The sequence below is a fragment of the Dromaius novaehollandiae genome, unplaced genomic scaffold, assembly GCF_036370855.1.
Source record: "Dromaius novaehollandiae isolate bDroNov1 unplaced genomic scaffold, bDroNov1.hap1 HAP1_SCAFFOLD_111, whole genome shotgun sequence".
NCBI classification, from domain to species: Eukaryota; Metazoa; Chordata; class Aves; order Casuariiformes; family Dromaiidae; genus Dromaius; species Dromaius novaehollandiae.
The window spans coordinates 59,920-75,563 of NW_026991466.1; the positions used below are offsets into that span (position 1 = coordinate 59,920).

At 76.6% G+C, this 15,644-nt stretch overlaps 2 protein-coding genes across 3 annotated transcripts; both read right to left on the bottom strand.

Moving 5' to 3' along the window:
* Nucleotides 1–152: 152 nt before the first annotated feature.
* Nucleotides 153–5,676, bottom strand: ETHE1 (ETHE1 persulfide dioxygenase). The gene is made up of 7 exons (XM_064504492.1): nt 5,469–5,676; nt 4,593–4,737; nt 3,745–3,893; nt 2,920–3,049; nt 1,807–1,896; nt 1,099–1,215; nt 153–348 (listed from the first exon to the last, which is right to left on the bottom strand). Exons 1-7 carry the CDS (start codon nt 5,553–5,555, stop codon nt 296–298), a joined length of 771 nt encoding a protein of 256 aa, XP_064360562.1. The 5' UTR covers nt 5,556–5,676; the 3' UTR covers nt 153–295.
* Nucleotides 5,677–6,219: 543 nt separating this feature from the next.
* Nucleotides 6,220–14,808, bottom strand: XRCC1 (X-ray repair cross complementing 1). 2 transcript variants are annotated; one of them, XM_064504484.1, is made up of 16 exons: nt 14,652–14,808; nt 14,031–14,123; nt 12,935–13,042; nt 12,698–12,856; nt 11,797–11,868; nt 10,885–10,984; nt 10,170–10,264; nt 9,833–10,062; nt 8,546–8,662; nt 7,848–7,944; nt 7,675–7,735; nt 7,527–7,572; nt 7,351–7,442; nt 6,969–7,059; nt 6,780–6,855; nt 6,220–6,461 (listed from the first exon to the last, which is right to left on the bottom strand). In XM_064504484.1, the coding sequence occupies exons 1-16, from the start codon at nt 14,700–14,702 to the stop codon at nt 6,348–6,350; spliced, it is 1,602 nt and encodes a 533-aa protein (XP_064360554.1). In that variant the 5' UTR covers nt 14,703–14,808; the 3' UTR covers nt 6,220–6,347. The 2 variants fall into 2 exon arrangements, with proteins under 2 accessions (XP_064360554.1, XP_064360553.1); XM_064504483.1 differs by lacking the exon at nt 7,351–7,442.
* Nucleotides 14,809–15,644: the final 836 nt, after the last annotated feature.

Consider the following 15,644-nt stretch of genomic DNA (forward strand, 5'->3'; position numbering starts at 1 on the left):
ACCTGGGCCCTTTCCAGGGGTTGGCGGGGGGGGCGGGGACGCCTGGGCCCCACCCGGGCCCCGCCCGGACGCCTGGGTCCCCGGGGAGGAGGAGGGGGGGGAGGGCGGAGCGGGCCCAGGCGTCCGGGCCCCAAACAGCGCCCGGAGCCGCCTTGTTCCGACACGTTTTTATTTGCGAAGCCAAAAAACCCCCCCGACTCGGGGGGGGGGCCCAGGAGTCCCGGCGCGGGGGGCGGGGCCGAGCCCGGGGGGCGGGGCCGAGCCCAGGGGGCGGGGCCTAGCGCGGGGGGCGGGGCTAGGCGCTGACGTCCTGCAGCCCGCAGCGGCGATTGGCCGGGACGGCGACATCTGTGGAGAGAGAGGGGGCGGGTCAGACCCGGGGGGGGGGGGCCCAGGCGTCCGGGACACCCCCCCTCCCCCCCCCCCCCCGACAAGGGACCCAGGTGTCCGGGGTCCCTCCATGCCGCCCCCCGCCATGGGCCCAGGCATCCGAGGGGCCCAGGTGTCCGAGGGGCCCAGGAGTCTGGGAAGGGGCCCAGGTGTCCAGGAGGAGCCCAGGCGTCCGGGGGGGCCCAGGCGTCCGGGGGGGGGCCCAGGTGTCCGGGAAGGGACCCAGGTGTCCGGGAAGGGACCCAGGTGTCCGGGGGGGGCCCAGGTGTCCGGGGGGGGGCCCAGGTGTCTGGGGAGGGCCCCGGCATCCAGGAAGGGGCCCAGGTGTCCGGGAAGGGACCCAGGTGTCTGGGGGGGGCCCAGGCGTCCGGGAAGGGGCCCAGGTGTCTGGGGGGGGCCCAGGCGTCCGGGGGGGGGCCCAGGTGTCCGGGAAGGGACCCAGGTGTCTGGGGAGGGACCCAGGTGTCCGGGGGGGGCCCAGGTGTCCGGGAAGGGACCCAGGTGTCCGGGGGGGGGCCCAGGCGTCCGGGAAGGGGCCCAGGTGTCTGGGGGGGGCCCAGGCGTCCGGGGGGGGGCCCAGGTGTCCGGGAAGGGACCCAGGTGTCTGGGGAGGGACCCAGGTGTCCGGGGGGGGCCCAGGTGTCCGGGAAGGGACCCAGGTGTCCGGGGGGGGGCCCAGGCGTCCGGGGGGGGCCCCGGCGTCCCCACCGATGAGCCGGGGCGGGGGCAGCTGCAGCCCCTCCATCAGCGCCACGAAGGCGTCGGCGCTCAGGCGCAGCCGGGGGTTCAGGCGCCGCTCCTCCCCCACCGTCGACACCGTCTGCCCTGGGGGGGGGCAAGAAAACGCTGCCGGGGGGGTGGAACTGCCCCGGGGGGGGCAAAAACGCTGCTGGGGGGCGAAAACTGCCCCGGGGGGGGGCGAAAACCTGCCCCTGCCGCCCCGTTATTTGCCCCCAGCCGCCATTTCCCCCCATCCAAGTGCCCTTATTTGCCCCCCCAGGCCCATTATTTGCCCCCCCAGCCCCGTATCTGCCCCCCCAGCCCCTTATTTGCCCCCCCAGCCCCATTATCTGCCCCCCAACCCCGTTATTTCCCCCAATAATGGGGCAAATACCCCCGACCCCCATTATTTACCCCCCCAGGTCCCTTATCTGCCCCCCAGCCCCGTTATTTCCCCCCCCGCCCCATTATTTACCCCCCCAGCCCCGTTATTTGCCCCCCCCACCCCCAGCACGTGCCCCCGGGGCCATTATCTGCCCCCAGCCCTGTTATTTACCCCCTCCAGCCCCATTATCTGCCCCCAAATCCCATTATTTCACCCCAAAATGAGGCAGAGACCCCCCCCAGCCCTGTTATTCCCCCCCCCCGCCCTGTTATTCCCCCCCCAGCCCTGTTACCCCCCCGGCCCCCCCGCACCGGTGTAGTCGTGCCCCGGGTAGACCAGGCAGCTCCCGGGCAGCGTGAAGAGCCGCTCGTGCACCGAGCGGTACAGCGTGCGCGCGCACCCTGCGGGGGGGGGGGGGGGCGGGTTACCATGGCGACCGTGCCCGTGGCCGTGGCAACGCGCGCCGCCGCCGCCCCGTGGCCATGGCGACCGCGCGGCCCCGCCCCCCCGTGGCCATGGCGACCGCGCGGCGCGGCGACGCGTGGCCATGGCAACCGGCGGCCTTAGCAACGCGCGGCCTTGGCAACGCGCGCGCCGCGCCCGGCGGCGGCCGTGAGGGGAGAGGCCACGCCCTGTGGGGGAGGGGCGCTGTCGCCATGGTAACGGGTGGGGCGGGGCGCTCCCAGTGCCCCCCTGGGTCCTCCCAGTGTCCCCAGTGCCTCCCAGTAACCCCTGGGTCCTCCCAGTGCCTCCCAGTGCCCCCCTGGGTCCTCCCAGTGCCCTGCTGGATCCTCCCAGTAACGCCCCGGGTCCTCCCAGTGCCCTCATGGTTCCTCCCAGTGTCCCCAGTCCCTCCCAGTAACCTCCTGGGTCCTCCCAGTCCCCCCAGTGCCCCCTCCCACAGCTCCCAGTGCCTCCCGGTGCCCCCAGTGCCTCCCAATTCCCCCCACTGCCTTCCAGTCCCTCCCAGTGCCCCCCCACGGCTCCCAGTGCCCCCCAGTGCCCCCTCCCCACAGCTCCCACCCCCTCCCAGTGCCCCCCAGTGCCCCCTCCCCACAGATCCCACTCCCTCCCAGTGCCCCCCAGTGCCTCCCAGTGCCCCCTCCCCACAGCTCCCAGTGCCTCCCAGTCCCCCCCAGTGCCTCCCAGTGCCCCCTCCCCACAGCTCCCACTCCCTCCCAGTGCCCCCCAGTGTCTCCCACTCCCTCCCAGTGCCTCCCAGTGTCCCCAGTCTCCCCCAGTGCCCCCTCCCCACAGCTCCCACCCCCTCCCAGTGCTCCCCAGTGCCTCCCAGTGCCCCCTCCCCACAGCTCCCAGTGCCCCCCACTCCCTCCCAGTGCCTCCCAGTGTCCCCAGTCTCCCCCAGTGCCCCCTCCCCACAGCTCCCAGTGCCTCCCAGTGCCCCCCAGTGCCCCCGGCGCTGCCCTGCTGGAAGTCGGTGCGGCCGCAGCCGCGGATGAGCAGGGCGTCGCCCGTGAACGCCATCGTCTCGTCGTCCAGCACCAGGGCGACGCAGCCCGGCGTGTGCCCGGGGCAGGCCCGCGCCTCCAGCTCCTGCCGGGGGGCCCAGGCGTCCGGGGGGGCCCAGGCGTCCGGGGAGGGGGTCGGCACCCCCCCGGCACCCCCACACCGCACCCGGGGCCCAGGCGTCCGGGTGGCCCTCTCTAAAGGGGCCCAGGCGTCCCCCATCCCCGAGGGGCCCAGGCGTCCCCCCCCCACCAAGGGGCCCAAGCATCCGGGTGCCCCCCCCAGGGGCCCAGGCGTCCTCCTGGAGGGGCCCAGGTGTCCCAGTGCCTCCCCCGAGGGGCCCAGGTGTCCGGGTGTCGCCCCTGAGGGGCCCAGGCATCCCCCTCCCCAGGGGCCCAGGCGTCCAGGTCCCCCCCCTCCAGGGGCCCAGGCGTCCCAGTTCCCCCCCCGGGAGCCCAGGTGTCCGGATGTCCCCCCCAGGGGCCCAGGAGTCCCAGTTCCCCCCCAGGGGCCCAGGCGTCCGGCTCACGAAGGCGCCGAAGCGCAGGCGTTCCCCCCCCCCCCCCAGGGGCCCAGGCGTCCGGGTGTCACCCCCGAGGGGCCCAGGCGTCCCCCCCCCCAGGGGCCCAGGCATCCGGGTGTCGCCCCTGAGGGGCCCAGGCGTCCGGGTGTCCCCCCCAGGGGCCCAGGCGTCCCCCCCCCAGGGGCCCAGGCATGCCCCCCCCCACCAAGGGCCCAGTCGTCCAGGTCCCCCCCCCCAGGGGCCCAGGCGTCCGGCTCACGAAGGCGCCGAAGCGCAGGCGGTCGCCGTCGTCCAGCAGCCGGTCGGCCCGGGCGCCGCTGGCCCGCGAGATGGCGGAGAGGCAGCCGGGCAGCGCCGCCCGCAGCGCCCCCGAGCCCGTCACGTGGTCCGCGTGGCAGTGCGTGTTCACTGCGGGCACACGCGTGTGAGCGCGTGTTCAGTGCATGACGTCACGCGGGGCAGTGCGTGTTCACTGCGGGCACACGCGTGTTCAGTGCATGAGGTCACGCGGGGCAGTGCGTGTTCACTGCGGGCACACGCGTGTTCAGGGCCCGGGGTCACGCGGGGCAGTGCGTGTTCACAGTGGGGGGACATGGGGGGGGTCACGTGCGGCAGTGCGGGGTCACTCTGGGGCACACGTGAGGTCACACGTGTTCACTGCGTGTTCATCGCGTGGCAGTGTGGGCCCAGGTGTCCGGGGGGGGACCCAGGCGTCCAGGAAGGACCCAGGCATCCGGGAGGGACCCAGGTGTCCCAGAGGGGCCCAGGCGTCCGGGAGGGACCCAGGCATCCGGGAGGGACCCAGGTGTCCCAGAGGGGCCCAGGCGTCCGGGAGGGACCCAGGCGTCCCGGGGGGGCCCAGGCGTCCGGGAGGGGGCCCAGGCGTCCGGGAGGGGCCCAGGCGTCCTGGGGGGACCCAGGCGTCCGGGAGGGGCCCAGGCGTCCGGGAGGGGGCCCAGGCGTCCGGGAGGGGCCCAGGCGTCCGGGGGGGACCCAGGCGTCCCGGGAGGGGCCCAGGCGTCCGGGAGGGGGCCCAGGCGTCCGGGAGGGGCCCAGGCGTCCGGGGAGGGACCCAGGCGTCCGGGGGGGCCCAGGCGTCCGGCTCACCGGCGTAGCGCAGGCACAGCCCCAGCTCACGCAGCAGCTGGGTGTCGCGGGCCGCCGTCTCCAGCACCGGGTCGATGACGACGGCGTCGCCCGAGTCCGCGTCCGCCAACAGGTAGGTGTAGGTGCAGGAGCGCACCTCGAACAGCTGCCCCCCGCCCCCGTCTCAGCTGGGCCCAGGCGTCCGGGGGGCCCAGGCGTCCGGGGGGGGCCCAGGTGTCCGGGGGGGGGGGGCCAGGCATCCAGGAGGGGCCCAGATGTCTGAAAGGGGCCCAGGAGTCTGGGAGACAGGGGGGACCCGGGAGGATGGAAGGGGCCCAGGCATCCGGGGGGCCCAGGAGTCCAGGCAAGGGGAGCCCAGGTGTCCGGGATGGACCCAGGAGGATGGGGAGGGGGCCCAGGCGTCCGGGAGGGGCCCAGGAGTCCGGGAGGGGACAGGGGTGTTCACAGAAGGGCCCAGGCGTCCAGAGAGGGGCCCAGGCGTCCGGCCACCTCTATTCACTCAGGGACCCAGGCGTCCGGGAGGGGCCCAGGCGTCCGGGAGGGGCCCAGGCATCCGGCCATCGCTGTCCCCGAAGGGACCCAGGCGTCCGAGTGACGCTCCCCTCCCCCCCGCAACCCCCAGCAGGGGCCCAGGCGTCCGGGTGACCCCTGCTCCCGGGGGCCCAGGCGTCCAAGGGGCCCAGGCGTCCGGGACACCCCCCTCCCCCCGCACCCTGCTGCCCTCTAGCGGGCCCAGGCGTCCGAGGGGCCCAGGCGTCCGGCTACTTCCTCCTTCCGGGGGCCCAGGCGTCCGAGTGCCCCCCCTCCCCCCACGAGGGGCCCAGGCGTCCCGTCCCCCCCCGACCCCGGGGGGCCCAGGCGTCCGGCCGCCCCCACCTGCCGCAGCAGCAGGCGCCGCCCCGTCCCGTAGCCCCGCGCCGGCCCCAGCGCCCGCAGCGCCGCCGCGACGCGTCGCCCCCACATGGCGCCTCTGCCGCCGCCCGCCGCCGCCGCGGCCCCTTTAAGGACCCCCCGCGGAAGCGGCGCTTAAAGCGGCGACGCCGCCCGCCGTGGGCCCCACCGCGCCGCTCCCTCCGCGCGAGCCGGCGCCGCGCCGCGCGCCCGCTTTAAGGCCAGGAAGGAGGCGCCGCCGCTTAAAGGGGCGACGCCACAGGGCCGTGGGGCCCACTTCGCCGCTTCCATCGGCTGCCCCCGCGCGGCCCCTTTAAGGATTCAAACCGCCGCCGCGGCCGCGGGGGATCCCGGCTCCTGATTGGCTGCGTGCGGCAGGAAGCGCCGCTTCCGGGTTCCGTTAACCCTCGCGGTGCCAAAGGCCTTAAAGGGGCCTCATGGGGGGGGGGACTCGGACGCCTGGGCCCTTTTGGGGGGGAGGGGCCTCCCGTGGGGCGCTGCCCAGGCTCTGCCCCGGGTGTGGGCCCAGGCGTCCGGGCGGCCCCGCCCCGAGGGCAAAGTCCAGCTAGGAAGGGGGCGGGGCCACAGTTCACCCAGGGCCCAGGTGTCCGGGAGGGGCCCAGGCGTCCGGGAGGGGCCCAGGTGTCCGGGAAGGGCCCAGGCGTCCGGGAGGGGCCCAGGTGGAGGCAGCCCCGGACGCCTGGGCCCCACTGCCCCCGCCCAAACACCACGCTGCTTTACCAAAACTGTTTTAATTCCTGTGAAAACGCCCCAAAACGGGGTGAGACGCGATGACACGTGACGACACGCGGCGACACGCGATGACACGCGGCGATGACACGCCTCGACACGCCTGGACACGCCTCAGGCGCGGGGGACGACGGCGAAGGGCTGCGGTGGCACCAGCCGGAGCCGCTCGCCGCAGGCCAGGACCCAGCGGGGCCGCACGAAGGAGAGCGACGGGTTCACGTCCAGCGCCTGCGAGGGGCCCAGGCGTCCGGGGGGGGCCCAGGCATCCGGGGGGGGCCCAGGAGACCGTGGAGGGGCCCAGGAGTCCAGGGAGGGGCCCAGGTGTCCGGGGGGGGACCCAGGTGTCTGGGAGGGGCCCAGGTGTCCGGGAAGGGCCCAGGCGTCCGGGGGGGGCCCAGGCGTCCGGGGGGGGGCCCAGGCGTCCGGGGGGGGGCCCAGGTGCCCGGGGGGGGCCCAGGAGACTGTGGAGGGGCCCAGGAGTCCAGGGAGGGGCCCAGGCGTCCGGGAGGGGCCCAGGTGTCCGGGCAGGGGCCCCGGCGTCCTCACCTCCTCGAAGGTCTCGTCCCAGTCCTGCGCCGTCACCACGTGCGTCACCTCCTCGCTCATGTAGGGAGCCAGCGCTCTGCGGGGGGGGGGGGGGGGGGACACAAATGGGGGGGGCAGTGGGCGGAGCCCGCGCCCGCGCCCCGCCCCCCCGGACGCCGGGGCCCCCCGGACGCCGGGGCCCCTCCGTACCCGCCGAAGGCCGTGACGTAGCGCTGCAGCAGGCGCCGCTCGGGGGCCGCGAAGTCGCCGTAGAGGAAGAAGGTTTTGTCCTCGAAGAAATCTGGGGGGGGGAAGGACAGTTAGAAAGGGCCCAGGCGTCCGGGAGGGACCCAGATGCCCAGGGGTCCGGGGGAGGGGCCCAGGCGTCCGGGAGGGGCCCCGGTGTCCAGGGGGGGCCCAGGCGTCCGGGGAGGGACCCAGGTGTCTGGGGGGGGGCCCAGGCGTCCTGGGGATGGGCACAGGCATCCGGGAGGGGCCCAGGCGTCCCACAGGGGCCCAGGCGTCTGGGAGGGACCCAGGTGTCCAGGGAAGGACCCAGGCGTCCCAGAGGGGCCCCGGCGTCCGGGCGTACCCGGCAGGGGGGGGATGGGCTCGTCGCTGTCCGTGTTCTCGTCCGTGGAGCCGCCGTAGGGGTCGTCCTCGGGGGGGGGGGCCGGCGCCAGCCTGCGGGGGGGGGGAGGGGGGAGGGAACGGCGAGGCTGGGCCCAGGCGTCCGGGGCGGGGCCCAGGCGTCCGGGCGGCGCTCACCTCCGCAGCTCGTCCTCGGTGTCGCCCGACTCCTCGGCGTCCGCCTCTGCGGGGGAAGGGACGGGCCGTGGCTCCCGGACGCCTGGGCCCCTCGCTGAGGGGGGGGGACGGGCGGGGGCGGGGCCCGGACGCCGGGGCCCTCTCCTACCTGGGGGGTCGTCGGCGCGGGGGGGGGTCGCCGAGGGGCCGGGCTCCGCCGGGGGGGGGCTCTGCAAGAGGGAGGGGGGTGTCGGCAGGGGCCCAGGCGTCCGGGAGGGGCCCAGGCGTCCGGGACCCGCCCCATCCCCTCCCCCCCGGGGGCTCCGGGAGCCCCTCCCCCACCTTGCGGGGGCGGCGGGGGCGGGGCGGGGGCGGGGCCTCCGCAGGCTCCTCCCCTTCGCTGCCGGAGGAGGCGGAGCCGGATCCTTCCAGCAGGTACCTGGGGGGGGGGGGGGGGAGAGAAGCAGTTACCCACAATGCATTGCAACCCCTGGGGGTGTGGCTTCCCCAAGCCCCTCCCACCAGGGGGTGTGGCCACCCCGTGAGCAAGTTCCCCTTAAGCCACGCCCCCCACGGACACACACAAGCCCCTCCCATTGTGGGCGTTGCCTCCCCACAAGCCCCTCCCACTGGTGGGTGTGGCCTCCCAAGCTCCTCCCCATGTGAACCCCTCCACTAGCCCCTCCCACATGGGGGTGTGGCCTCCCCAAGCCCCACCCCCTCAAGCAGGTTCCTCCAGGCTCCGCCCCCCAGGGTAGATCCCAGAAGCCCCACCCCCTGGGGGGGTGTCCAGCCCCCAGGCCCAACCCCCCAGGGGGCGTGTCCTCCCCAAGCCCCGCCCCAGGGGGCGTGTCCAGCCCCCAGCCCCCGCCCCCAGCCTCCCCCCACACCCCAGGGGTGTCTCCCCCCCCCGACCCCATCCCGGGGGGGGGCGTGTCCACCCCAAGCCCCGCCCCCAGGGGCATGTCCCCCTCCCAGGCCCAACCCCCCATGGGGGCGTGTCCCCCTCCCAGGCCCCGCCCCCGGCCCCGCCCACTCACGGGGCGCAGGGCAGGCGGCGCCGCTGGCGTTGGCAGTCCCAGATCCAGGCGGGGCCGACGACGCGGCCGCCCTGCACCCGGGCCCGGGCGGCCTTGGGGGTGCGGGGGAAGGCGCTCCTGCGGGCGGGCGGGGTCCACCCAGGGCCGGGGACGCCTGGGCCCCTCCTGCACAGCTCAGACCCGCCCGGACGCCTGGGACCCACCTGGACGCCTGGGCCCCTCCCGGACGCCTGGGCCCCCCCCGGACACCTGGGACCTGCCTGGACGCCTGGGTCCCTCCCGGACGCCTGGGCCCCTCCCGGATGCCTGGGCCCCTCCTGGACACCTCAGACCCGCCCGGACGCCTGGGACCCGCCCCGGACTCCTGGGTCCCTTCCCGGACGCCTGGGTCCCTCCCGGACGCCTGGGCCCCTCCCGGACGCCTGGGTCCCTCCCCAGACGCCTGGGCCCCTCTGGGACACCTGGGCCCCTCCCGGACGCCTGGGACCTGCCTGGACGCCTGGGCCCCCCCCGGACGCCTGGGCCCCATCCCAGACCCCAGGACCCTCCCCGGACGCTTGGGCCCCTCCCAGACGCCTGGGCCCCTCCCAGACCCCAGGACCCTCCCCAGACGCCTGGGCCCCTCCCACATGCCTGGGACCCTCCCCGGACGCCTGGGCCCCTCCCGGACACCTCGGAACCGCCCAGACGCCTGGGCCCCATCCCAGACCGCAGGACCCTCCCCGGATGCCTGGGCCCCTCCCGGACGCCCGGGCCCCTCCCAGACCCCAGGACCCTCCCCGGATGCCTGGGCCCCTCCCGGACGCCTGGGCCCCATCCCAGACCCCAGGGCCCCTCCCAGACTCCAGGACCCCTCCCCGGACTCCTGGGCCCCCCCGGACGCCTGGGCCCCATCCCAGACCCCAGGACCCCTCCCCGGATGCCTGGGTCCCTCCCGGACGCCTGGGCCCCTCCCAGACTCCAGGACCCCTCCCCGGACTCCTGGGCCCCCCCCGGATGCCTGGGCCCCTCCCGGACTCCTGGGTCCCTCCCGGACGCCTGGGCCCCTCCCAGACCCCAGGACCCCTCCCCTGACTCCTGGGCCCCCCCCGGACGCCTGGGCCCCTCCCAGACCCCAGGACCCCTCCCCGGACGCCTGGGCCCCTCCCCGACCCCAGGACCCCTCCCCTGACTCCTGGGCCCCCCCCGGACGCCTGGGCCCCTCCCAGACCCCAGGACCCTCCCCAGACACCGGGGCCCCTCCCAGACCCCAGGACCCTCCCCGGACGCCTGGGCCCCTTCGCCTACACGAGGTGGGTGCTGTCGGGGGTCCAGTCGGGGCGGTAGCCGGCGCCCAGGGCCAGGGCGGCGTCGCGCAGGCGCCCGCGCAGCGGGTTCTCGAAGCCGCTCAGCACCACCACGACGCCCGCCAACGGCAGCCCCGGCGGGCCCAGGCGTCCGGCTTTGGGCCCCGCCCCCTTCTCGGCCCCGCCATTGGCCTCCGCCGCCTCCAGCTTCCTCTTGGCGGCCGCCGGGCTCTGCGGGAGGGCGGTGATGAGGCCGCCCGGACGCCTGGGCCCCTCCTGCCGCCGCCCGGACGCCCGGGCCCCCTCCCGCCGCCGCCGCCCGGACGCCTGGGCCCTACCTTGGGGGGCCGGGGGGGGCCCGGGGGGGCCTCGCTGGCGCTGGCCTGCAGCGTGGCCACGGCGTAGCTGGGGCCGGCGGCTTCCTGGGGGGCGGCTGTTGGGGGGGGGGGGGGGGAGAGAGGTGAGAGGGGCCCAGGCGTCCGGGCGGGGCCCAGGCGTCCCGGCCCCTGTGTGTTTTCCGCCCCCCCCCCCCCGCCCTGGGATCTTGGGTGACCCAGTTCCTCCCCCCCTCGAGGGGCCCAGGCGTCCGGGAAGCATCCGGATGGGCCCAGGCGTCCGGGCATCATTCCCCCCCCGCCCAGGGATCCGAGGGGCCCAGGCATCCCCCTCCCCGAGGGGCCCAGGTGTCCGAGGGGCCCCGGTGTCCGGGCGTCCCCTCCTCCCAGCGATGGGCCCAGGTGTCTGGGCGCCCCCCCCCAACCCACCAAAGGGCCCAAGTGTCCGAGGGGCCCAGGCGTCCGGGCATTCCCCCCCCCCCCACGAGGGGCCCAGGTGTCCGAGGGGCCCCGGCGTCTGGGAATTCCCCCCCCCCAGGAGGGGCCCCGGCATCCGGGCATTCCCCCCTCCCACCCCGAGGGGCCCCGGCATCCGGGCGTCCCCTGCCCCCCCCCCCCGTGTCCAAGGGGCCCCAGAGTCCCCCCCCACATCCGAGGGGCCCCGGCGTCCGGGCATCCCCTGGCCCCCCCCCACGAGGGGCCCCGGCGTCCGGCGCACCTGGGGGGGGGGCCGGCCCCCCCCGGCGGTAGAAGAGGGCCCCGGGGCGCCGCTCGCCGCCGTCCTCCTCCCGCACCGTGAAGGGGCCCAGGCGCCTCACCTGGGGGGGGGGGACGGTTATGGGGGGCGGTTATGGGGCTGGGGGTGTCACGGGGGCAGTTGTGGGGCTGGGGGTGGTTATGGGGGGGCAGTTATGGGGCTGGGGGTGTCACGGGAGCGTCACGGGAGCAGTTATGGGGCTGGGGGTGGTTATGGGGGGGCAGTTATGGGGCTGGGGGTGTCACGGGGGCAGTTGTGGGGCTGGGGGTGTCATGGGGGCAGTTATGGGGGGCTGGGGGGGCAGTTATGGGGCTGGGGGTGGTTATGGGGGGCAGTTATGGGGCTGGGGGTGTCATGGGCGGCTGTTATGGGGGGCTGGGGGGGCAGTTATGGGGCTGGGGGTGGTTATGGGGGGCAGTTATGGGGCCATGGGGCAGTTGGGGGTCTGCGCGAGCTATGGGGCAGCTCACTGGGGCCGGGGGCAGTTGGGGGGCAGCTCACCAGGGCCGGGGGCAGCTATGGGGCGCGGGGGGGGCAGTTGGGGGGCACGGGGGGGCCGCTATGGGGCGGGGGGGCAGCTATGGGGCAGCTCACCAGGGCCGGGGGCAGCTATGGGGCGCGGGGGGGGCCGCTATGGGGCGGGGGGGCAGTTGGGGGGCAGCTATGGGGCAGCTCACTGGGGCCGGGGGCAGCTATGGGGTGGGGGGGGCAGTTGGGGGGCAGCTATGGGGCAGCTATGGGGCAGCTCACTGGGGCCGGGGGCAGCTATGGGGCGCGGGGGGCAGTTAGGGGGCAGCTATGGGGTGGGGGGGCAGTTGGGGGGCAGCTATGGGGTGGGGGGGGCAGCTATGGGGCAGCTATGGGGCAGCTCACCGGGGCCGGGGGCGGCTCCTCGCTCTCGGCGGGGGAGTGGAAGCGCAGGAAGGAGAGGCCGAATGGCCGGGTCTGCGGGGGGGCGGCAGGGGCCCAGGCGTCCGGGCGGGGCCCAGGCGTCCGGGATCCCCCCCCACCTCCCCCCGCCGCCCCATGAGGGGCCCAGGCGTCCGGGCAGCCCCCTCCCCCCACACCCCGGGCCCAGGCGTCCGGGGCCCCATCACCCTCCCGGGCACCCGGGTGTCTGTGGGGGGCCCAGGCGTCCGGGACGAGAGGGGCCCAGGTGTCCCGGAGCGGCCCAGGCGTCCGGGGAACGGGCCCAACCACCCAGAAGGGGCCCAGGCGTCTGGGAAGGGCCCAGGTGTCCCAGGAAGGGCCCAGGTGTCCGGGAGGGGCCCAGGCGTCCGGGGGGGTCCCAGGGGGTGTCCGGGAGGGGCCCAGGCGTCCGGGGAAGGGCCCAGGCGTCCGGGAAAGGGACCCAGGCATCTGGGGAAGGGCCCAGGCGTCCGGGGGGTGGGGCCCAGGCGTCCGGAAATGGGGCCCAGGTGTCCGGGGGAAGGGCCCAGGCGTCCGGGGGGCGGGGCCCAGGCGTCCGGGGAAGGGCCCAGGCGTCCGGGGAAGGGCCCAGGCGTCCAGGGAAGGGGCCCAGGCGTCCGGGGTCGGGGCCCAGGCGTCCGGGGGGCGGGGCACAGGCGTCCGGGGAAGGGCCCAGGCGTCCGGGGAGCGGGGCCCAGGTGTCCGGGGAAGGGGCCCAGGCATCCGGGGGGCGGGGCCCAGGCGTCCGGGAAAGGGCCCAGGCGTCCGGGAAAGGGGCCCAGGCGTCCGGGAAAGGGCCCAGGCGTCCAGGGGAAGGGCCCAGGCGTCCGGGGGGCGGGGCCCAGGCGTCCGGGGGGGGCCCCACCTGGCAGTAGGGCTGGCTGCAGACCACCTTGACGCGGTCCCAGGGGCGGCGGGCGGCGGCGGGCGCCAAGGCCCCGGGGCCGAAGACCCGCACCCGCCGCAGCCCCGTCCCCGCCCGGCTCTCCGCAGGCGTCAGCAGCGCCGCCGCCGGCAGCAGCACCTGGGGGGGGGGGGGGCAGAGGGGGGGTCAGGGGGGGCGCGACCCCCCCCCCCCCCGGGACCCCCCCCCGGGACCCACCTCGAAGGCGTCGCCCGGTGCCGCCGCCGCCGCCCCCGCCAGCACCTCCACGAAGGCCGAGCCGTCGTTGCCCACCTCCACGCGCTGCACCCGGGCCTCGCGCGCGAACTGCGGGGCCCCGGCGTCCGGGCGGGGGGGGGGGCAGGGGTCAGCGATGGGCTCGTGCTGACCCCCCCCCCGCCCCCGGCTTGGTTTGGGGTAGGGGGGAGGAAACGTCCCCCCCACCGGGGGGCCCAGGCATCCGGGGAGCCACCCCAAGGGGCCCAGGCGTCTGGGGAGCCCTACGAGAGGCCCAGGCATCCGGGGAACAGGGGGCCCAGGAGTCCGGGGAGACCCCTTAAAAGGGGCCCAGGCGTCCGGGGAGCCCACCCCAGGGGGCCCAGGCGTCTGGGGAACCCACCCCTGGGGGCCCAGGCGTCCGGGAACCCACCCCAAGGGGCCCAGGAGTCCGGGGAACCTGTTCCAGGGGGCCCAGGCGTCCGGGGAACCCACCCCCGGGGGCCCAGGCGTCTGGGGAGCCACCCCAAGGGGCCCAGGTGTCTGGGGAACCCACCCCCGGGGGCCCAGGCGTCCGGGGAGCCACCTGAAGGGGCCCAGGCGTCCGGGGAACGGGGGGGCCCAGGAGTCCAGGGACACCCCTTAAAAGGGACCCGGGTGTCTGGGAAACTCCCACGAGGGGCCCAGGCGTCCGGGGACCTGCCCTGGGGGGCCCAGGAGTCCGGGGAGACACCTCAAGGGGCCCAGGCGTCCGGGAACCCACCGTGAGGGGCCCAGGCGTCCGGGGAAGGTTGCCCACCCCCACCCCCGGGGGCCCAGGCGTCCGGGGACGCCCCTCGAAAGGGACTCGGGTGTCCGGGGAGCCTCTATGAGGGGCCCAGGAGTCCGGGGACCTGCCCCAAGGGGCCCAGGTGTCCGAGGACCCCCCCCCCGCTCCCCCCAGGGGCCCCGGTGTCCCCCTCCCCCCACCCCCACGGGCCCTGGGGTCCGGGGACGCCCCTCAGAAGGGGCCCAGGCGTCCGGGAACCCGCCATGGGGGGCCCAGGCGTCCGGGGGAGCCCCCCCGCCCCCCCCCAGAGGGCCCAGGCGTCCGGGGCACCTGCAGGACGACGCAGATCTGCCGCTCGCCCGCCCGGGCCCCCCGCCAGGGCCGGTAGCTCTCGGGTCGCAGCAGGTTCTCGGCGCAGTGGGTCTGGGGGCGGGGCCTCAGAGCCACGCCCCCTCTGTCTGGCCACGCCCCCCGGCCCGGCCACGCCCCCTCCTCGGCCTCCTCCCCCAAACAAGATGGCCGCCAGCTTCCCCCACAGCGTCCCAGGTAGGAACGGCCATGCCCACAGGGGTGGCCACGCCCCCTCGGCACAACCCCGCCCCTTCTCGGGAGGCCACGCCCCCTCGGGATGGCCACGCCCCCATTGTCTCCCCCCCCATCCCTTGGATGGTCCCACGCAGCTGGGCTGGCCCCGCCCCCGCGTAGCCCCGCCCCCAGGTCTGTCCCCGCCCCCTTTTCTATGGCCCCACCCCCTCACGATGGAGCCAACCGCCCCGCCCACTCCCAAGGAAGAAGGCGGGCTCCGCCCTCGGCCACGCCCCCCGTGACGGCCACGCCCCCCGTGAGCGGCCTTCCCGCCCCCCCCCCGCAGCCCGGGACAGTGGAGCCGCCCCCCGCCGCCGCCCCCCGGAGCCGTGGAGCCGCCCGGCGCCGGCGCCCGCGCCCGCTCACCGGGTCGGAGCTGCTGACCGACACCACATGCTGCAGCTCGATCTCCGGCATCGCCGCCCGCTCCCGCTCCCGCTCCCGCCGCCCGGAAACGCAGTGCCGCCGCCGCGCCGCCGCCGGAAGCCGCTCTGTGCTGCCCGGTCCTCCCGGCCGCACCGCGCAGGCGCCAGGCAGGGCGGGCCGCTCCCCCAGTCCCGCGAGCGGAAGCCGCTCTGCGCTGCAGGTCCGCCAGCTCTATGGCGCGCCGGTCCTCCCAGCCGCACTGCGCAGGCGCATGGCTTCCCCAGGAGGCGCCGCGCGACTCTCCCCAACCTCGCGAGCGGAAGCCGCTCTACGCTGCCGGTCCTCCCAGCTCTATGGCGCGCCGGTCCGCCCACCGCACCGCGCAGGCGCGCTGACCTCCCCCGGGGGCGGGGCGCGATTCGCAGGCGCTTTCCCGCCCTCAGCGCCGCGCATGCGCACTCCCCTCCCTGCCCCTCCGCAGCCTCTGACGTCACGGCAGCGGGACATGACGTCACCAGCCGCGTGCTCTTTCCCTCAGCAACAAGCCACGCGCGCAGCGAACAGCTCGTGACGTCACCAGGTCGTCAGCGAGCCCCCAAATCCCCCCCCCGGGTTGCGGCGGGGGCAGTTGGGGCCGGGGGGGGATTTACCCCCCGGGGGGGGGCAGTGATGACGTCAGAGGGCGGGTTCCTCTTTTCGGCTTTATTTCGTGTGGTTCGGGGGGCCCCGGACGCCTGGGCCCCCCTCGGCGGGCTTTCGGGGCTGTTTCGGGGCGGTTTGGGGCAGTTCCGGAACTTTCTGGGCCGTTCTGGAGCGTTCCCGGGCCGTTTTGGGGCAGTTTGGGGCGGTTTTGGGGCAGTTTGGGGACTGCAGGCTCCTCTGGGGCCATTTTGGGTCATTTGGGGCCATTTCACCCCCCCCGGCGCCTTTTTGGGGGGTTCTGGGGGGTTCCAGGCCCCTCCAGGCCGTTCCGGGGCCGTTTTGGGGTGGTTT